At 39.2% G+C, this 23,098-nt stretch overlaps 1 protein-coding gene across 3 annotated transcripts in view; it reads right to left on the bottom strand.

Moving 5' to 3' along the window:
- The window catches only part of CDK15 (cyclin dependent kinase 15), an 82,376-nt gene extending 65,120 nt beyond the window's left edge, over positions 1-17,256 (bottom strand). For 2 of the 3 annotated variants that reach the window (XM_046018067.1, XM_046018069.1), the window contains exons 1-4: positions 16,841-17,256; positions 15,956-16,105; positions 15,650-15,747; positions 8,630-8,709 (exon numbers count right to left, since the gene is read on the bottom strand). In XM_046018067.1, the coding sequence (XP_045874023.1) occupies positions 8,630-8,709; positions 15,650-15,747; positions 15,956-16,105; positions 16,841-16,969 (457 nt within the window). In that variant the 5' untranslated portion in view covers positions 16,970-17,256. The remainder of the gene's footprint in view (positions 1-8,629; positions 8,710-15,649; positions 15,748-15,955; positions 16,106-16,840) is intronic. The other variant, XM_046018068.1, reaches the window with a different exon arrangement.
- Between the last annotated feature and the right edge of the window lie 5,842 nt (positions 17,257-23,098).

Raw genomic sequence — 23,098 nt, 5'->3', positions numbered from 1 at the left:
GTCATTAGGGGTTTCAGGGATAGGAAGACCCCCAGCTTCACAAGGGCAGAGGCCAGAAAAGGCATAATAAGGAGATGGCGAGTCTCAGCTCAGGACATGTCTGCATGAGTAAACAGTGTCCTTAGACTTAGCGGAAAGGGAAAGTTAAGTATAAGACCTCCAAGCTGGGTTCTGTCTGGCATGCTTGCATGTCCTGAGCCACCCACACCAACTCTTTCCCAGAATTCCATAAGATCAAAACCAAACTCAAGTACTACCTTTGAACTTTGGAACAAATGACTTCTTTCAGGAATCTCACCCTGGTGTAAGAATCCTCTGTTGTTTTGCCCTTCTGAGAGCCATTTTCCTTTCTAGTGGGGACACCTCCGCTTTCCTGTGGGGAACCAACCCTCTACTCACTCAGTCCACACCTATTCTGGTGCGGCTGACCCCGCCGTCACCCCAGACCGAGTGTGTCACTGCAGCGATCTCGTTCAGAGACTAGGCACAAGACCGTATTTTGTGGGGGGCCATCCAGAAAGGGGTGCTTTCTTTTCCATTGTGAAAGGAAGGTTGAGCTTGTAGGATTTCACCAGGGGCTGCTCTGGCCACATTACCAACACCTGGTGAGAACCTGTCTGGGACTGAAACTAAGACAGAGAAAAACTGAGGACGGAGAGGCATGGATTCCTGGGGACGTCATCTACGCCTCGCCACCCTAGAGTTACGAGAACTATCAGCCAGTGAATTTCCTTCTTTGCTTAACATCAGTTTGAGCTGGGAGCTGTGAATCATCAAAGGAGTCCTATCATACCAGCTTACCCTACTTTGATGACTAATACTCTACGTTTTGCCCCCTGAATCCTTATGAGCTAAATTTATTATTCCACTTTTACAAACACATCGCTTGGTACATGTAGTCAACGGTTTCACAGGCATCTGTTTAATGTCCCCGGCCCCAGACTGAAGGCTGCACGGGAATAGAGTGAGTGACTTTCCCTCTCTTTTGGATGCCGCCGCATCACCTAGTACAATCCTCAGCCAAGAGTAAGCACTTAATTTGTCAAATATATTTATTAAATTTCACAGAGAACGGACCGTGGATCCAGAGGCCCTACTGTGATTCCTGGTCCTGCCACTTTCTATCCGAGTGAGCTCAGGAGAGTATCTCAACCCGACTATATTCACTCCTTCTGAAAAGGAGATAATACCTTTTCTCACTTGACTTCACGGGGTTAAGGAGAGGATGGAATCAGATATTATGTGAGGAACCCTTGAAAAATGGAAAGGCTCATATGGTTGCAAATTAGAATTAATACCCCAGCCATCAGCTTCTTGCCCTCCCCTTTAACCTTGAACTGCACTAACCCACCACGCCCAGATTAATATCTTTAAATTTTCTTTATGTTTTGTTAGAGTTTTCAGCATCTTCCATATTTATAACAATGACGTCTATCAGTTGAGAATGCTGTGTTTTGTGTATATTTTTATTTATGAATTACATTCATTTTCTCTCCCTGTACAAAGACACAGACACACACAGACACACACACACACACAGACACATACACACATGCATGCATTACAAAGCACACACCCAAACTAGATTTTAAAGGATATGGTAAAGCTATAATTGCTAAGAATATTATTAAGATGTTTTATTTTTAATATAATTTTATTCTTACTTAAATTTGATATTACTAAAACTCATGACGCTTAGGCTTTTTCTTTTAAAGATTTATTTATGGGGGACCTGGGTGGCTCAGTGGGTTAAAGCCTCTGCCTTTGGCTCAGGTCATGATCCCAGGGTCCTGGGATCGAGTCCCGCATCGGGCTCTCTGCTCCGTAGGGAGCCTGCTTCTCTCTCTCTCTCTCTCCCTCTGCCTGCCTCTCTGCTTACTTGTGATCTCTGTCAAATAAATAAATAAAATCTTAAAAAAAAAGATTTATTTATGTATTTGAGAGAGAGAGAGAGAGTGGGGGGAAGGAGGGACAGAGAGAGAGGGAGAGAGAGAGAGAACCTCAAGCAGACCCCCGCTGCTGAGCACATAGCCGGAAGTGGGGCTCGATCTCACCACCCTGAGATCATAACAGGAGCCAAAACTGAGTCAGACCCTTAACTGACTGAGCCACTCGGGCGCCCCTTGTGATGCTTATTTTTAAAACCATGGTGGCGTGTTTTAATCATGACGGTTTCATACTATCATTTGCCAAAAAGCTCAAGGAACAACATCTTCTTAGGATGAGGTTCTCTGCTAACAGAGAGTATAAATATTTTTATTTATAAAAATATAAATTTTTATTTATAAAAATAGTGGGTATAAGTATTTTACATAGTTTTCTTGGTAATCTCTATTTTATGGGGGTAGGAAAAGTGTCAGTTTTACCATTCCTCTATTGTGCACTTATTAGTCTTATCTTCAATTCACAGTTTCTTTACAGAAACCTTTTTAAACTTCTCTCAACTCTTTTTCTCACACTTAATCCAATTCAACAAATCTGTTGGCAATACATTCAAAACATGTCCAGAATCCTTCCCTTCCTGCCATTTCTCTGCTACCAGCCCGGGCCAAGCCATCATCCTATCTTGACGGAATTAGCGCCCATCCCTTCTAGCTGGTTTCTCTCCCTGCATCCTCCCTCCTTTCCAGGGGTCTGTTGGGCACAGAACAGCCAGCCGCTGTGATCTCCTCAGCTGAAAGTCTCTCTTGCTTCCAAACTCTCCAGTGGTCTCTCCCAGCTCACGCAGAGTAAGATCCAAAGGACTCTCAGTGGCCTGTCGAGTCCACATTACCTCCTTGCCCTCCTCAACCCACACTCCATTCCTTGCTCACTTGGCTCTAGCACGCGGGCCCCTTAGCTCTTCCTTGGACACTTCCAAACACAACTCCTCCCTGAGTCTTGCACTTGGCTTTGTCTCTGCCTATAACCCTCTTATCTCATTCCCTGCATGTTTTCTCCCTCGCTTCCTTCAGGTCTCTGTTCAAACCACACACATGTGAAGTCCGGTCTTCCGTGACCCTTCTCAATGGAATAGAAGTCCCTGACCTACGTTAATGATCCTCTGTCCCTGTGCCCTGTTTTTTAGCCTTCCCTGAGCACTTACCACTTATGACCTCTAACATCATATGTATTTATTTGTTAATATTCTATCTCTACCCTTAAGAACATAAACTCCACTGGAAGCAGAGATTTCTGCCTTTTTTGCTTATTGCTACATCTCTAGGGATGTAGAATTTTATACAGTGTCACTCATCACTAATATCATTTCTATACCTATAACCGGTTGGCATAGGGTGTTTCTGTGAGAGACGCTTTTTTTTCATTGTCTTCCTCATTATGTTATAAACGTTGTGAGTGTTATGGCCATGCCTATGAGTGCTTTTTGAACACTCCAGAACTCCCGAAATACTTATATGGAAACCGTGACTTGGGGTGAGTAACAATGGGAAATGTACGTGAAAGAGTAGATGATGTTTAAAGCGCTTATCTCACGGTAACGGTTTATCACCAGGCCCATCTACCAAAGGGATCTCAAATGCTTTCAGCCTCAGATGTGTGGGTCTTGACGCCAAGACGAAAAGGTCTTTCTTCTCATTTCAAGGCTGCCTCATAAACACTAGGCTCCAGTGTGTTCCGCAGACTAACAAGCTGAAGGATACAAAAGCCGACTGAGACGGGGAAAGACCCTAAAATCAAAACATTCTGCTTCCTGTAAGATGATTGTCTTTATAATTCACATGTTCTAAGTATACCTATTTTTGCTTTTCTTCAAAGAAAAGATGCACAGATAAATTGGGGAATCTCCAAAGCTCCAGACAAGTGGGATCACAATGGAATTTCTTTGAGTGCTTCCAAAATACTTAGGTGATCATGGCGGTGATGATGGCAATGGCGAAACTCATCAGGCATTTACCACCCGCCAGGCGCTGTTGTAGGAATTCTGCATTTAATAACTTGGAATGAGAACACTCAGAAAGCCAAAGAGAAAAATCTGAAGAAACCACCTTAATCCCAACGCTCAGCTCACACCACAACATTATTCAGCTCATTTTAAAAATGCAAAGTATTTCTTTCTTTATCTTAAATGTCCCAATGTAGCAGGACCCACTGGTTGAGCATGAAATGGCATTTAATTTGCTTCTCATATATGTAAGTTACTTAATAATTTTAAAAATTATTTTCATCTTGCAATGATCTGGGAATATTTCGTTTTTTTGGTTTTGTTAAATTTCACTGGGGTTTGTGGCTTAGTGAAGTTTTAGGAAAACTGATGCTTTCCAAGTGCGATGGGTCATGACGTTTGAATGTTCCTCTGCTGTGTTCTGTTTTAGTTTATGTAAAGGATGAGGAGGACAAGAAAGAGCAAGGATGGCTCTGGAAGGCCTATGGCACAGCTGCACGTAGTGAATGGCTGTGCTGGCTGTAAGCTTTTGAAAGTCTGGACCCTCCCTGTCCCGGTCTTTGCATCTCTAGCAGCTAGCATAGACCTCGCATGTGGTGCTCAGCCAGCGCTTGGAAATTAATGAAGACCAAACTGTTGTAACTGAGTTTATGTCACAGTTCAAAATGGCGGCAACTTCCACCCCCAACCTCCACTGGGCATTGAATTAAAAAGGGTTTGTGGTTCCTGATGTTACATTTCTTCTGGCCTGGGTGTCACAAATCAAGCAAACGAGTCAAGTTATTCCTTCCAAGAAAGGAAATCTAGATAATGGTAAGTGTCAGGATAAATGGGGGATAAGTAGTTTTCTGATTTCCGTACCATTGTCACTGGATCCCATATCGTCCTCCTGACAGTGGTTTGTTTTATGAAAATGCAACGATGCATAAGAAAATGTGCTATGTCTGTGATGTGATCTGACTGCATTCGATGGAGGACTTCTTGTCAACCAGGCCTCCCGCAGTCTATTTGTAGTAACAGGCAAGTCAGCGTTCTTATCGCATCCGCTACCTCATTGTATGACCTTGGGGAGGTTTCTAGGTCTATTTTTGGCTCAGTTTTCTCATATATGGACTGGGAATAATTACTTTGTAATGTTTTCTATTACAGAATGATCTTAAAAGATCCTCAGCTAAGACTGTTTCTAATTTAAACGCTGCAATTACTGGGGCTATGAAGTACATGACAGAGTCGGAATTGACAAACCTCCAACATTATTTTCTTTAAAATATTTCTTCTGCATTTTGTTCACCATTTATACAAAGTGTATCATAAAAACAGATTTCTACTGTTATTTTTACTTTTGCTAAAAGAGCAGTGCTTGAGTTATAGATGTCTAGATTTATCCCAATAAAGTAGGATGAGAACAGAATGGATTCTAAGACCTAACTACTCTGATTACTGGTTCTGAGCCCTCAGACAACTCTCTGAGGCTGATTCCTTCATCTACACAGCAAAAATAACATGCTTTACCTTCTAGAGTTGATGTAAGTATTTACAAAAAAAAAAAAAAGAGACAATGGTGGGGTGGGATAGAAAAGATTATGTCAAATGCCTAGTCTTCAAAAAAATTTAGTTATATGATTTCTTCCTAAATAAATGCTGCTAAGGGCCTGAAAGTCCTGGCTTTGAACCAAAAGTTTCTATTTTTTTGAAAGATATTTAAAATAATGCACATTATTAAGATAAGCTAATGATACACACAGTTTTGGAAAATGAGGGAATGTATTCTTACCTAAAAGCTTAAAATATCCACCTGTTCAAATGAAAATATTTTTTCCTAATTGTAAAAATAAACAGTTAAAATATAGTCCTAGAGCCAATTACGGAAGATTTTTTTCAGGTTGTTATGAAGGCAGTTAATCTCTTTAATTAGCAAAAAAGAATGAGGGCAGGGAACGTGTCTTAGTGTATCTAGCAGACATCGAGTACCTAGCCATAGTAGGTGCTCAATAAATATTTGTAGATTATCTGTAGACTATTCATAGAGAGTGTATAGATTTTTGAATCAGAGAGATTTGGTTTGAGTTGTGGCTATCTGTTGGAATAAAAGTAGCATCTATGCCCAGAGGTTATTAAAAGGAGTGAAAGATGTAATACATGAAAAGTATCTGGCCCGTGTATTACGATATATTCCCCTTAGTGTTGCTCATACTTTTGCTAATTTCATCATATTGCATGTTAAGATCAAATAGTTCTCCAAATGACCAGATTAATGAACCACCGTATGTATCCTACTTAGAGAGAGAGAGACTATCCATGTATTAAAATCCTACTCAGTAAATCTTTGGTTGATATCCCATCAGAGCAGCCAAACTGTTCAGGAAAAGTAATTCCTGCTTCAAGGCTTTTCTTAAAAAAAAAAAAAAAAATCTGCATTACTTGTTCAGTTTTTCTGCATGTGGCTTTCGGTTGCCTTTTTAGCTAGTGACCCTGGATTTTAACTAATGAACTCCAGCTGTTCTTACTTTGCCTTCCATCCCTTCTCATTTAACCTCCTGTCTCCCTGGTCTCACATCCTTAAAGTTCTTACAGGAAAAATGGGACAGTGCCAAAGTTTTCAAACGAGGCCTCCTCTCTTCTGGAGGGGGAGAGGGCTTCTCCAATAAGGGCTCCCAGCCTTTTCGGTGACGGAAAAAGAAACACTCATTGTTGGGAAATGGATGCCTAACAGTCTCCAAAGTGTCAAAAATCCTCTTGCGGTTTTTCATATTATACAAGCAAAGCGTTCAGTAAGGTAAGCCCGTAAAACAAACGCAGAAAGTCCACAGACGAATACTAAATGTAATTGCAAACACCTGGGAGGGAGAGGCAATTCCTCCGTAAATATGTGATAAAAGAAACATCGACCATGCAGAACAATACAGATCCAGCTTTTCTGAAGCACGCTGAGAGCCATCTGTTAGCAAAACTGGCAAAAAATTTTCATTGCCGAATCAAATGTCAACCTGAAAAACTTGGCTCTGGCTACAATCCGAGCGAGGCAGGCCCAAAGTAATAGGCAAACCCGGACGCACAAAGGCAACACCATGAAAATGTAGGGAAGCTGGGCCAGAGACTCTCCTATTATATTGGTGACCTGGGGATTTCTATTATGTTCAGAAATACGATTCAACCCAGCCACACATCTCTTTCTAAATCTGATCCTACTTTCGTGGGGACCACTAATAAGTACATTAGTAAATGCAGCTTCTATTACATTAAACACTTAAAATCTTGCTTTCCTCCAGAATGCCCCTGATCCTACCAGGATGAATTTCTGTCTAACCTGACAGCCATTTGGTCCCTCTACTCGAATTCAAGATGATATATTTCCCAGGGGCTCTAAAAGACTTTTGAAAATGGCATCAAATTCAGTTATAAACTCATTTTCTAAATTGCTTTTTCCATGCCTGTTTGCATAACCCATCCTTCCTCGTTTGGTTCAGAATCTGACTCCATTAGCCACACCGAGACTCGCTGGTTCTCGTCTTCGTTTACGTCTTTTTTTAACCTCCATTACAACACTTGTAACTTGAATCATCTGCTCTGTTAAAACTGAAAATGACACAAAGATCAGGGCTTTTTCTTCTCATCCTTCACAAGGCCCAGCAATATGTTGTGCAAATAGGTGTGTGATCCAAGAAAAGGGGAAGATAAAGTAGTTAAAAGAGGAGAAAATAAAAGGGAAGAGCCGTTTCTGGTTTTGATGGTTGGTTTGTTTGTTTGATTTTTTTTTTTTTTTTTTTTTTTTTTGCTAAAATGGAGAGCAATCCTATCATCATTTTATTTTAAATGGCTCATGTAAAAGGTTAATAAATTGTATTTTAATTCTTTATTTTCACTATATTGTCTTCTTGATTTTTTTTTTTTTTAAACATGGGGCTTGAGCAAACAACCCTGAGATTAAGACCCGAGTTGAAAACAAGAGTCAGATGTTTAACTGACTGAGCCACCCAGGTGCCCACTTCTTGATTTTTATATTTAAATTATTAGTTATCCTGATAGTGAATAAGACATCCCTAAAGGAAAGGAACAAGAATGGAATAGTAATAGCCACTATTTGTGGAACTCTGAAAACGTGATAAGGGCTTTTAGAAGCATGTTTTCCTTACAACTCAATAAAAGAGGTACTATTATCCTCTTTCTGCAATAAATGGGTCTAAAACAGGTCAACTAATCAATCTACCCACGTTCACACCATCGTAACTGGTAGATTCAGGATTCAAACCCAAGTCCATCTAACACCAGATGCCTCACCTACTTGCTGTACCGCCCAGGGTACAGAGAACATATAGAGACAACAATAAAAATTCATGCCTTCCCGAAGAGTTTCGCAAATGCTATCTAAACAACTTACGATTTCGGGTTAATTACTTATTGAGAATTTGTGCGCTTGTATTATTTTTTTTCTTCTACAGGGACTTGTCAGGGTTACACAGATGTAGCCTTGACACTTTAGCATGGGACCCAAGGGTATTTAGTGACTACACATTGAGTTCATAGTCTTGGGCAACTAATATAATCATTTTGAATCTTAATTTCTTCGAGAGTAAATAATAAAATGGGAGTATAAATATATTCTAAAAACAATTAGTAAGAATACAGTTGCAATTATAAAATTACTTCTAGAAATATCAAAAGCTAGATGCTGAATGGATAGGCTCAATGGCCTTTTTTTTTTTTAACCAAACTGAGGACTTGTAAAACAGATCTCTTGGTTCTTACCTTCCCGAATAGCTGTAAATGGGACTCCTTCCTCTGCATTCATACTGATGACTTTTAGAGCCACTAGTTGTCCATTTATCCTAGAAGAGTTGGGTGGGGAGAGGGGGGAAGGCACACATTTATTGAAATTGTTCATAGCAGTTCATAGCAACAGTTTGTACTAAGAATAGTCTAACAAAAGTAACTTTTCCTTCCAAATACATTCCAGCATGTGAATCCACAATGTTCTCAAAATAAACAGTTTTAAAAAGCCATATGTAAGTATACCAAAATACTTTTTTTCTTTTTACCAAAGTGGTAGAGGTTTATTATAGAAACTTCGGAGAATACAGAAAAGCACAGAACCCTGACCCCCTCTCCCCCACCAAATCCTTCCTCATAGTATTTCCATGTATCTTGTTCATTTCATTTCTCTTCATGCACTTTAAGCCACCCTTATTTTCTATCTAGATTGTTCTAGTGACTTCCTAACAGTTTCCCTACTTGTATGTGTCTACTCTCAACAGAGGAGCCCAGGGCATCCTTTTAAAGAGAAAGTCAGAACAAACCACTTCTCTGCTCAAAACCCACTGGTTATCTTCACTTTTCGCTCTGAAGGAATGCCAGATTCTTACAACCATCTCCTAGGTGCACCTGATCTGCCCAGCCCCTGCAGTAGCTCTCTCTCACTCTCTTCCTGTTCTCCTCTTACTCATCATTTTGTTCCCTGATGTAAGTAAAGTCTTGGAGAACCAAGATTTTCCTATGAGGATAAATATGTTATTTTTCTTAAAGATTTTATTTTATTTTATTTTTTTGAGAGAGAGCGAGAGAGAGCACAGAAGGAGAAGGAGAAGCAGACTCCCAGCTGAGCAGAGAGCCCGACGTGGGACTGGAATCCAAGACCCTGGGATCATGACCTGAGCCGAAGGCAGATGCCCAACCGACTGAGCCACCCAGGTGCTCCTAAATATATGATTTTTAATACGGTGGGATTCATGTCATATTATTAGTAACCTGCTTTTCCTCCATCTAGTTTTTCTTTTATTCATTCTTGTCGAGTATGGTATGTAATGAGATAATATTTCATCATATAAATATACTACTACAGTGCTTCCAAATGCTTTTAAATTGTTTCTTTGGGCCATTATAAAAATACAGTCACAGTCATGTTTGTAGCTCAGTCTTTTCACACAGCCCCTATTCTTTCCTTAGGGTAGGAATTGCTAAGTCAGAGTATGCTGTGTGTATGTTTTTATTGTTTTGAACACATGTTCCCAAATTATGCCACAGAGTGATTACACCACTGACTGGTCATGTGAGTGGCCATTCCAGCACTTTCTTGCCAACACTGGGCAGGCATTTTATTTTCCTGTGTCTTTTCATTTTTTAGAGCAGTTTTAGATTTACAGAAAAATTGAGATGATCATACAGAGAGCTCTCATATATCCCTCATCCAGTTTACCCTACATCCAGTTTACCCTATGATACATTTGTTATAATTAATGAGCCAGTATGGATACATTATTATTAACTAAAGCTTATAGTTTATTAAAAATTCTTCAGTTTTTTTGCAGTAAAATTGTATTTCTTATTGTGGGTTGCATTGTACATTGGTAAAATTTGGGGGTAGTGCAACATGATAATAACACAGGAAAAGTCATAAAAGTACCAGACTCAAGGATTTTTCCCAGTAAACTTATTTAATAATGATTTTTAAATTTCCAAATGCATGTAAGATATTCTCAACTGTGTTATAATAGAACAAAGTAGAAATATCCAACATTAGAACAACATAAAAATGTGTGGTACCTCAATAGGATAGAATACTTTGAGTTCACGACAATAGCTTAAGTCCAGAGACAGGTGAAAAATAGAAAATATTCATGATATAAAGAACAATACAAAATAGCAAGCATACCATATTTGTGACTTTAAATAATTTATGTGTGTATGCAATTGCCATACTAGAGTGATGGATTATGGAGGACTTTTAAGTTTTAAAAATGAATTTGTGGGGCGCCTGGATGGCTCAGTGTGTTGGGCCTCTGCCTTCGGCTCAGGTCATGATCTCAGGGTCCTGGGATCAAGCCCCACGTCGGGCTCTCTGCTCGGCAAGGAGCCTGCTTCCCCTCTCTCTCTGCCTGCCTCTCTGCCTACTTGTTATCGCTCTCTCTGTCATATAAATAAAAATAAAATCTTAAGAGAAAATTAAAAAAAAAAGAATTTGCTGTTACATATTCCTTTTTTTCTTTTCTACAGCAGTTATGTTTGTTATGGTTTTCTGACTTCATTTCAAAATGTTTTCTTTTTATCTCTCTTAAAGTAGATGTCACAATAAATATGTATACATTTATGCAATCAATTAATTTATCTTAGTCTTTTTGGAAATGGAGATATAATCAACAGACAGCATTTGGAGGTCCACGGTGTACAATGTGTCGTTTTGATACATTTGTATATTACAGTATGACCATCAGGATTTCTTTAGTTTTTACCTAATGTCCTTTCTCTGTTTCAGGATCCCATCTAAGATGCCACATTACATATAGTTGTCATGTCTCTAGGCGCCTTTTGGCTGTGACGTCTTCCCAGACTTCCCTTGTTTTTGATGACCTTGACCGTTCTTGAGGAGTACTGGTAAAGAATTTTGGAGGCTACCTCTCTACTGGGATATTTCTGATGTTTTTCTTATGATTAGATTGGGGTTATGGATTTTGAGAAGGTAAAGTGCCATTTTCATCACATCATATTACCGTGTCAGAATTTGAGGCAGACAGCGGAAACTATCATGAAGATGGTTAAGGGTACATACTGTCGTCAGAATTTATGACTTTTGATAGTGACTTAATCAATGAGGTAGTGTCTGTCAGGTTTCTTCACTGGTTATTCTTCCCCCACTCCCTATCTGCAGTGTACTTTTGGAAGAATGTCGCTATGACTAACCCACACTTGACTTCAGTTATTTACATAAATTATTTGAAATTCTTCTGCACAGGACATTTTTTTCGCCTCTCCCATTTATTAATTTACTGAACCATTTATTCATAGCAGTGTAGACTCATAGATATTTATTTTACACTCTGGATTATAATCCAATATTAGTTTATTTTGTTGCTCAAATTTTTCTAGCTTTATCCTTTGGGAGCCCTTCAGGTTGGCTCCTATTTCCCTTTGACATATCCCCATAAATATGGGGTTTGTTTTTTGGGGGTCATACTTCTATCTTCATTTTTTAATGTCTATTTAATTTGCCTGAAAAGGATGATCACATTTTAATTTCTATTTCTTTAACTAATCGTGGACCTGAGTTTTCTTAAGTTTATTGGTCTTTTCTGTTCTTTTGTGATTTGCCTATTTGCCCACTTTTTTACTGATATGTTTTGCATGTACTTTTCACCAGTTTATTTTGTCTACTTCCACATGTCAATAAAATTTTGAGCTTTAAAACTTTTGTGAAGTTCAGTATTTTCCAAAATGTTTTACTCAGAGCTTACCTCTGTGACATTCTTCCCATCCCCCCGCAAACCAATTTTTTGGTCAAACATGTTTAGAAAATACTTTATACTTTAAAAATTTTCTTAATCTTTCTTAGACAGTCATGGCATACATGAACATTTTAAAGATGCAGAGAGCACTTGTAATAAAGAATCACATTTGTTATTTTGTTTTAGGTTTCCCTGCAAAGATTTGACAATAGTAAGTGTTTCAATGAAACCTCTACTAAGGGCTCTCAGAACTAGGGCTCCCTAGGACATACATGGGTAATTGAGGCACCATGGACACTTCCACTCTTCTCTTAAGGGCTCCGACTTCAGTACGATGTATAGACAGATCTTTCCAGCCCAAAGATTACACAGAATTCCTTTACCTATTCCCCTAGTTCTTATCTTTTTTTTTTAAATTTATCTCTTTAATTTACTAGGAATTCATATTGTATATTTACCTTTTCCAAGTTACTAACGATCATCCCAACTTCATTATTGAGCTGTCTTCTTTTCCCCAATGATTTGACAAGTTACCATGATCATATACATATTAGATCTCACTGATACTGGGTCTGTGACTGTTCTGGACTTTAGAAATATTTATTTCTTTGATCTGTCTTTTCTTATACTGCACTTTTCTTATACTCCACTGTTATCGTAGCTTTTCAACATATTTATATTAAAACTTGAAATTAAAGAATCACTGACACCTTTGTAGTATTAAATTTTCTAACCCAAATATTCTGTACTTACTGTGGTCTCTGGCATAATCCATAAGACCTTATACACCTGATAGACTACAATTGCACCTGTTCCTTGTCCTCTCTTTCTACTCTCCCCTCCAATGTCCTGCCTATTCCTGCCTCTGGAATTTGTTGCTTGCTATTCCCTCTGCCTGAGGCTCTCTCCCACTGTTCATGTACATGGTTCATGCCTCATCTTTGTCAGAGTCTGTCTTCAAGTGTTCCCTTCTCATACTACTATTTAAAATAATCATCTCCCTCCTCACTCTGGGACCCCTAACCCTTCCCTGTTTTATTTTTTTCCAAAGCACTTTTCACTCTTTGACAGACTCAGTCTTTCATTAATTTGTTTATTGCCTATCTTACCCTGACCACTATGTACCCTCCATAAGAGTATCTGTCTCCTTTGCTCTCCAATGACCATTTGTTGGCTGAAATAGTGCCTGGCACATAGTAGGTGCTTAATAAATGTGGAATGAATGAATGCTTATCTGGCTCTTTCTCAGGTCTAATGTCCCTTACTAAATCTTTGCCCATTTTTCGATACTAAAGATTTTTTTGTTGATACATTTTTTAAAGATTTTATTTATTTTTTTGACAGAGAGAGCCACCCAGGCGCCCCTTTTGTTGATATTTTAAGAGTCACTTCCCTTCCTATATTTTCTATTAAATGGTTATTGCTAATAAATAAGATGGCTTTTGATAAGCGTATTTTGATTTGGTAACTGATTACCTTACTGTTCTTGCTTACGGCTTCTACTGGTTTCTTGGATGATTCCCTTGGTTTTTTTAGGTAGACAGTTCTGTATTCTACAAAAATTATACTCAGTCTTCTTTTTTCTGTCATTGCATTGGATAGAATATTTATGGTAACCTTTAACAGTAAAGGATAATGAGCAGTCTTACCCTCTCTCTAACTTAATGGGGATGTCTCTAGCATTTAACAAAAAAGGTATGTGATTGATGATTTGAAATATTCTATATCAAAATGAGGAATTATCATTCTATTCTTATTTTTCTCAGAGTTTTAAAAACTAGTAACTGGGGGCTCCTGGGTGGCTCAGTGGGTTAAAGCCTCTGCCTTCGGCTCAGGTCATGATCTCAGGGGACTGGGATCGAGCCCCGCATCGGGCTCTCTGCTTAGTGGGGAGCCTGCTTCCTCCTCTCTCTCTCTGCCTGCCTCTCTGCCTACTTGTGATCTCTCTCTGTCGGATAAATAAATAAAATCTTAAAAACAAAAACCAAAACCAAAAAACTAGTACTGATGTTGAATTTATTCGGCATCTATTGCTATGATATTTTAAAACTTATTTTTAAGTGATAAATGTAATGCCTTTGTGGGAAGGAATAAAGGGAAGAGTCTGAGTAATCTCTTTCTCCACCACGGTTTCAACCACTAGAAGTAACTACATTTCACAATCTCTTGTGCATTTTTCCTGACTCCTCTAAGCGCAGGTAAATTTATACATGCATAGTACATCAGAGTGGGTTTTTTTTTTTCTAATTGAGAGTATAGGGTATATATTATTCTGTAACTTGCTTTTGTCTTTTAGAATATTGGACACTTTTCATAGTAGTACACGTACCTCTTACTTTAGATGGCCGCACACAGCATGGATTATTTAGCCTGTCCTCCATGAATGAGGTGACCAAGTTTTACTTTTTCTATTATAAATCTTGCTGAAGTGAATATATTTGCACCTATATCTCCATCACTTAAACAAGTATTTCTATTTTTTTCCAGATTTTATTTATTTGTCTGAGAGAGAGAGAGGGAGAGCACCAGGGAGAGTGAGAGGGAGAAGCAGACTGCCCGTTGAGCAGATGGCCCAGTTCGGGGCTCGATCCCAGAACCCTGAGATCATGACCTGAGCCGAAGGCAAATGCTTCACTGACTGAGCCAACCAGGCGCCCCCTAGACAAGTATTTCTAATGTGTTTTTTATCCTATTACTTGGGTGAGTCTCTTGGAAGAAATATTTTGTATTCTTAGCTTCTAAGATAATCTATGGAATTCAATTAAACAATATATTTTAAATGATATTTCCCTAAAATCCTGTTTCAACGTGTAAAAATAATAACCTGATAACTAGAATGAATAATAAATAGTCTTGCACTATTTATATTACATTTTTAAGATGAACGTTTAACTATTATTGAGTCATTATTTTTCTTCACTGGAGTAACATAAATTTTTAAAAAATCAGACCTCTGAGTTGTCCACCTTGACTAAAAAACAATGAAGTTCAAGAATCTTTCACGTATATTTAACAAACTTTGTTAACCAAAATGGGCCTGTGCCTTCTGGATTAGCATCATTTTTATTCTCCAGCCATTTTGTGTATTTTGCAAATGTACAAACCCCAGAACTAATCCTTTTCTGCATATACCATACTTCGTAGACACCAATTTCAGTTTCCTCTAGGAAGGTAAAGCAAGAAGGAAGGAGCAAACGCAGGGCTGCCATTGCAAACCTCCGTCATGGTGCTTTAGGGAGAGATAAGAAAACCCTTGAGAGACTGCCCTTGGGAAGAGCAGTACTTGTTCCTTGGGTCCATAATAGAAAGACTCTCCTTTAAATGGGGTAAAAGGGGGGGAGAAGCTGATAAACATCGCAGGGGGCTGATTTTAATGAGGGCAAGAGAAGTTTGTTTTTCTTACAAGTCTCTTTCAGTCATCATGTCTCTCCCTGTTCACTATGGTATCTTGCACGGGTCCCGAACTTCCGCCCTGTGTCCCCCCAGCTCTATAATTTCCAATGAGAGGGGCAGGAGCTCATCTGCAGAGTCTGTCCCAGCATGAGTCACTCACCTGCTAATCCCCTTGTAAACTGTAGCATAAGAACCTTCACCCAGCTTCTCCAAGTTCAAGTAAGATGATGCTGCCCCAAAAGGCAGGCTCTTCCTCTGCTTGGACGGAATGGGGAAGGGTGAGAGGTGGGAGAGAAAGAAAGAGCACTTTTTTTTTTAAGGTTCACTCCCCCCCCCCCCCCAGAGAAATCAGACAGCAAGGCCAGAGTATACTTGGAAAGACCCTCTCCGTAACTGCCCCGGGAGGGGGGCCGACCTCCCTAGACAAAGACATATTAATTCTTCATCTCATCAGCTGTTCACTCACCCACTGAAAACCCTGCCTCAGATCCTCTTCCTGAAAAGAATCACTGTTACTCCGTGGCCTTTTACTCTTGAACTTCCGGGCACGGACAGCCTGAAGTCCCCTGGGGTGAAATGAAGTCATGGAACATGATGCTTCTTTTAGGTCTGTAAGCTAGAGAAAAAGGAAAGTACAGGAATAAAACGTATGCCGTCAAGACTCAGTGGCTGACAAAACCTATTTTTTCTTCATTTGTCTGACTGTCACTCTTCAGATGTTTTCTAAGCCTCCTACACCATTCCCCCCGTCTCCCCACAAAAGCAAGTCTTTTCCTGAAAGCCAGATCCTTAAAAAAGACCATGATGATATCAAGTGCAGAAACTCTACATTCTTTCTTCACTTAAAAATATGTCTTCAACACTTCGGTTAACCTAAATCTCTCTGATGGATGGTTTCCAATTTTTCTGTTTAACTCAGCCTTCTTCCCCCCCCCCCCATGTCCTCTTAATTTATCTTTTTTGGGGGGGATGATTTTTCTCGTGTGTCATTGCTAATAACCATAAGTTAATCACCAAGATTTTGAATCCATAGTCTACCAATACTGCAGCTTGCTTTCTGAGGCTCAGCGCTGTAATTTAATACTTGAGAGATTACAAGAGAATAACTACTTTCTCAACTTCAAGTCAACTGAGTTTTGTGCAGCCCCAAGCACACGATTGTTTTTCCCTGTTGGTTTACAAGAACATCCACAAATTTGATAACAATGGCCATAAATTCTCTGTGGCTTTAATAGGATTTTCCTTTTATTGGTTTAGACCCACCGCAGAAAAATCCGACCCTGCTTTAGAAAGGGAGTCTCTGAACTCCTCCATTTATCAACAGAGGAAGATGCTCCTGGGAGACAGATACCTGGATCGCAGCCTCCGCGGGCTCGGGCACAGGCGCTGTCCTCCGGCAGCTGCGCGCGTCGCCTCCCTCCCAACAGCGATGGCAGCTGCCTCCAGGCTGGAGAGTCTTTGTACACAGCTCTTGACCCATAATCTTCCAGGTTCAAGGAGAAAACCCGCACTTGAACCTCTCCCCTCTGCCTCTCCCGTCCTCCTTCGCTCCCTTTTTGCCAGAGGTCAGCAAGGCTGGAGCTTTCATATGACTCACATGAGGGCTCTGAGTGGAGGAGCCTCATGACTTCAGCAGTTTTCCCCCATCAGGGCAAGAAGCTACATCCGAAAGGTGGCCGCCTGCATTCTTCTGTGCGCAGCGGGAAACAGGACAACTAATATCGGCTGCGATCAATTTTGGCACCAAGTCCTTCTTCGAGGCGCAAGTTAGGGCTGTTACGGTACACAGCTTTGACTTTACGTCGCTTAGCCATGTAAATGATCGTGATATTTATTAGGCTTCCTGGGAGCTAAAGTGAAGAGTATTTTCTCCCTGCCTTTCAACTGAAAGCATTTTACTTCTCAGACTAAAATAAATTTGCAGCCTAGCCAACTTTAAGTAGTCAAAGAAACCACAGAATCACAGAATGGGAAGATATCTTCATCTCTTTGCTTCCAGCAATAATGTACAGTATCTAAGAGTCCCCCAGGGGTAGTCATTCATTCATTGATTCGAGAATGATCTGGTGAGCACCTGTGTTGTTTTTTACTATACAGACAATGGTGTTACCCAGTGGTGGGGAGAGAGGAGTTTGCATGAAATATCTTCTTCTCTCCCTCTCTTCTTCCCACTCCCCTGGCCCTTCCTGCCACAAAAATGTAATTAATGGTTATCGTATTAATAGCATGACATGTCAAAGAACTAGCTTGATTTACTTTGTAGTCTTTGAGCAGAATTTTTTTTCCCCTCCTATATATACTCCTAATATTGTCTCTATAATGTATTAATCAGAGTGAGACAGAATGTAGAACACACACACACACACACACACACACACACACACACACATAATCAGGATCATTGAGGGAAAAAAATTAATCATGTCTAGTACTACAAAAATATTTATGTATGTTTGATATCTGAACCTCAATAGTTAAAAAAAATACCCTTTCAGAGAACTTAATGATGAGTATGTATTGAAGATTTATTTCAAAATTGCCACAAGAGAAGAGACATAAAACAGGCCAACTTAGATTCACTTAAATTATTGATTTTTTCTTTTTAAGATTTTATTTATTTATTTGACAGAGAGTGAGAGAGCACAAGCAGGGGGAGCAGCAGAGGGAGAGGGAGAAGCAAGACTCCCCACTGAGCAGGGCACCTGATGCGGGGGCTCGATCCCACAACCCTGAGATCATGACCTGAGCCAAAGGCAGATGCTTAACTGACTGAGCCACCCAGGTGCCCCAAATTAGAGACATTTAATTTTTTTAAAAAGTGATGAGTTAAACTATACAAAAAGAAACTATTTGTTTAAAGACTTTTAAATCTTTGACCAACAATCGACATAGAATGAAATAAGTTAATTTCCTAGAATACTTAATTCCATTAGAATTTATAATAATTTGATTATAATACATTTTATGAGAAATGCTGATTTTTGCTTAAAAGGAGGTTGTGAATTGTATCATACCCAGGCCAAGTTTGAGACAGTTTTTCATTATTACTCTCTAATTATCATAGGTTTTAGTTTTTTAAATGGCTAGTGTTTTTATTTGCTAGGAGGTTATTCACCTAAGACTCAAATTGCTTAAAGAGAATAGTCTAATGCTTAAGGCTTAAAATATTATGTTTAGGCTTAAAATGCTATGTTTAGATACTAGATGGGCTACTCAAGGAAGTTGTGAAATACGCTACAGAATTTTCTTTTTTAAAGATTTTTTTTTAAATTTTGTTTTATTTCTTTGAGAGAGAGAGAGAGAGCACAATCTGGGGGAGAGGCAGAAGGAAAGGGAGAAGCAGACTCCACACTGAGCAGGGAGCCTGATGTGGGGCTCGAACCCAGGACACTGGGATCATGACCTGAGCTGAAGGCAGATGCTTAATGGACTGAGCCACCCAGGTGCCCCCCCTTCAGAATTTTCAAAAATAAAATAATTTATGGTCTTGTTTAAAGTCAAGGAAAAATATTAGATGCCTTCTTGACATGTTTTCTAGTTCTCTGCCCAAAACAAATTTCGTTATCAAATATTTCTGAGTAAGGACAGAAGATTTAGAAGATTTCGTATTTTTCCTCCAAAATTTTATTTAAATTCCAGTGAGTTAACATGTAGTGTAATATTGGTTTGTGATGTAGAATTGAGTGATCCATCACTTACAACATGCAGTGCTCAGCACAAGTGGGTTTCATTTTGAATTGTGAATCAGACCCAGTTTCTGCATCACTCCAGGTTGGGGTGACCTATCTCAGCAGCCAGGTCAACTTCATGGCTGGAGAAGCCCACTACACTGCTGTCTTTTTTTTTTTTTTTTTTTTTTTTTTTACTAGAGTGAGAAAGAGCACAAGCAGGAGGAGGAGGCAGGGCAAGAGGGAGAACCAGATGGGTCTCAATCTCAGAACCCTGGGATCATGACCTGAGCTGAAGGCAGATGCTTAACCGACTGAGCTATCCAGGCGTCCCCTACACTTTCTTGAAGTGTGACCATTGTTACTGCTACCTCCCCCAACACCAAAGAGCCCTCACACACAGAGTGACTGACAAAGGGAGACCTTCATGCATGGCCACCCGCCTGCCAGGGCCAGGTAACACAATTAAGAAATGAGGAAGTCCCACGGAGTGCCTTCCGCCATTACGATGCCAACAGTGACTATTGGGGAGGTTAAGCCAGATCAGAAATAGCTCCATGCACTTGCATCTCCTTCCTTCTCTGCTTTGCTTCCCCTGCCCCTTGCTTCTAATTCCCTGGGATTGCACACAACTCCCCACCCTCAAAACTATTCAGTGTTAGCATGTGAGCTTTTGCCTCAGGCTCTGTTTCCGGGGAATCTGTGTTAAGACAAATTGTAGCCATTTTTTAACTGGCAGTAAAATTACAGGTTGTAGACAATTTCAGACTCGATTCTTCTGCCCTACATTTTTGGGGTCCTTTTTGCTCTCTCACTGGCTGGGAATTCGAAGTACTATATTTAGTTGAGAATTTACCCTTTTTCCAATATTTGCATTCTGTCTAAATTTAGCCAGAATATTAGGAATTATGGTTTAATTATAACCGTTCTAGAATATGTAGATTATCACAAGCATTCAACAAATAATAACACGAGGAATAATGTAATGTTTGTCAGAAACATTAAAAACAAACATCTACACAATGGAGTAATAGGCAGCTATAAAAAAGAGAGAGCTCTACGTAATGACAGGCAGTGATCATCAAACATATTGTGAAGTGGAGAAGGCAAAGTGCTTTTGTGTGTTTTTGAGACAAAGGAATGAGGAGAAATAAATTATAGTCAGTAATTTTACTAATATTATTGCTATTACTTTGAAACTGTTATTGATGTATTTTAGGATTAAACAAATAAATAATTATGATAATGTCATCAGAGCTAAATTTTCAGCATAAGAAAAAATAGACATAAGTATCATATTAAACAAATCAGGGAGAAGTCCTGTGAACTTTTTTTTCTTTTTAAGTAATCTCTATCCAATGTAGATAGAACTCACAACCTCAAGATTCAGAGTCACATGCTCTACTGACCAAGCTAGGCAGGCAGCCCCAAATCATATTATCTTCAATTTGATTTGGCAATACCGATATAGACTTATGAGTTTTTCTTAAATAAAAGCTCTGTCAGCCAAAGAACCTAGAAACAACAATGGCTCAATAGTAATGAGTAGCCCTAGTACTCAGTTTGTGATCTCTAAATATCATTTTCCATGAAAAAGAACCAAGCATCCATGGAGAAATGGTGGCTGGATATCTAGAACATGAAATCTAAGAAGTTATCAAGAAAGATGTTCTCGAACTGATGGTCACCAGAAGAGAGATGGGCGGAGGGTTGGGTTAAATGGGTGATGGGATTCAGGAGTGTGCTTGTGATGAGCACTGGGTGATGTATGGAAGTGTTGAATCACTATATGGTGCACCTGAAACTAATATCACGCTGTATGTTAACTAACTGGAACTTAAATAAAAACTTAAAAAAAGAGAGAGAAAGCTGTCCCAGGCTCATCTAATGCCAATGGGGTTCACGTCAAAAGGATATAGGAGCCATCTCAATGGGACTCCCATTTGGTTTAAGATGGAACAATGTGAGTATCAAAAAGAATAATAACTTCAAGGGATTGAAACATGTAAAATACATAAAATCCACGAGTTTATCTAAACAAAATTGCCACTTGGAGGTTTCTTAGTGTACCAGCTCGTGACTCTGAATATTGATGAATAAAGGGGAAAAAAATCAAGAATATTTTGTCTTTTATATACATATTGTTTTTTCCAGGGTTATCAGATAATTAGTGAGGGGGAAATTCTTCCTTATAGAAGAATTTCAGCTAATAAATGAAGAAGAAATGATAAAGGTAGGAAATTCAGTCTTATTCAATAGTAGAGCTAAGCAGCAATCATCAATGGAGGCTAAGATCATTAAGTGAAAGACTGATAAGGAACTTTGTAATGAAAGGTCAGGTTGACACCATCCGAGGCTGATGACCAGTCTTAGTTCTACTAAACTTGGGGTACCCAGACATTAGTACCAGGAAGCATACAGCATCATCTGTGATGTGTTTTTGGCTAAAGAAAAAAATGTAACCTGAATCTCATCAAGTGTCTAAGATCTAAAACCAAATTATAAGAAGTACAGGGGACAGGGAAGTTAAATAAACCACAACAAAGCAAACAGCCAAATCAGAAAGGACAAAGACGTTGATTTCTCTAACAAATCAATGGCATACAAAAAAGTGAATTATGAAGTCTTAAGAGACACAACAAACAGGCAATGCGCAGACCTTGTTTGGATCCCGACTTTAACAAATCAGCTAGAAAATGACTTTTCTTTCTTCTCCAGCTTGATTGAGGTATAATCGACAAATACAAATTGCACATATAGAAGGTGTACCAGGCGACACCTTGTACAGATGTATATACATTGTGAAATGTTCACCACAATCAAGCTTATTAACATCTCTTTCTTGCCTCCCATAGTTAACTTTTTTCTTTTTTAAGCAAGAACAATTAAGATCTCTCCTGGGGGGGGGGGGATTCAAAAAAAGATCTACTCTCCTAGCAAATCTCAAGTACACAGTACTGCCTTATAAACTGTAGCCATCCTGCCATACACAAGAATTCCAGAACCTACCCATCCTGGGTATCTGAAAATTTGCGGCCTTTGATAAACATTTCTCCATGGCCTCTGCCCCTGGCCCCTGGTAATTACTGTAAAACAACACTTCTGAAACAAATATGGAAATTTAAATATGGTATTAGATAATCTTTTTTTTTTTAAAGATTTTATTTATTTATTCGACAGAGAGAGATCACAAGTAGGCAGAGAGGCAGGCAGAGAGAGAGAGAGGGAAGCAGGCTCCCTGTTGAGCAGAGAGCCCGATGCGGGACTCGATCCCAGGACCCTGAGATCATGACCTGAGCCGAAGGCAGCGGCTTAACCCACTGAGCCACCCAGGCTCCTGGTATTAGATAATCTTGAGAAGAATTTATTTTTAGTTTTGTGTGGTGAATATGTTTTTAAAACAATCCTACGGTTACAGTTGCCTGCTGAAGTATTTATGGGTAGAATGACATAATTTCCTTGTTCTAAATATTCCAGAAAAATAATGTTGGGGGAAAAAAAACACAATTGGTGAAATGCTGATGGTTGCTTAAGATGGATGATGGCTATCTGGAGGTTCATTTTTGTGTGTTTAAGAATTTTCTAGAAAGTAGAAAAAGAACAATATTTTAAAAACCATATTCACTTGAAAGCTACACATTTGGATTATTTATATGTTTATATTCCTGCCTACTTCCAACAAAGCAGGGGAGGCTTTACATAAAAGTACAGAAATAATAATAGTAAATAATAATAGCAATGGCGACCACATCTGTACCAGACCCCATGCTGGTCCTCCAACTCCACAACAGTGAGTAGGTACCATTATTATCCCCACTAGATCACGCAATAACTGAGTCTTAGAGAGGTTAGATAACTTTCTCAAGGTTACTAAACTAGCAAATAGAAAATCTTATAAAGCTCCCCAGACGACCAAATTTACCAAGTTTTATTGAATGAGA

Source organism: Meles meles, chromosome 9 (assembly GCF_922984935.1).
Source record: "Meles meles chromosome 9, mMelMel3.1 paternal haplotype, whole genome shotgun sequence".
Lineage (NCBI taxonomy): Eukaryota > Metazoa > Chordata > Mammalia > Carnivora > Mustelidae > Meles > Meles meles.
Note: the sequence above shows the minus strand (reverse complement) of the source record. Positions and strands in the feature narration are given on the sequence as shown.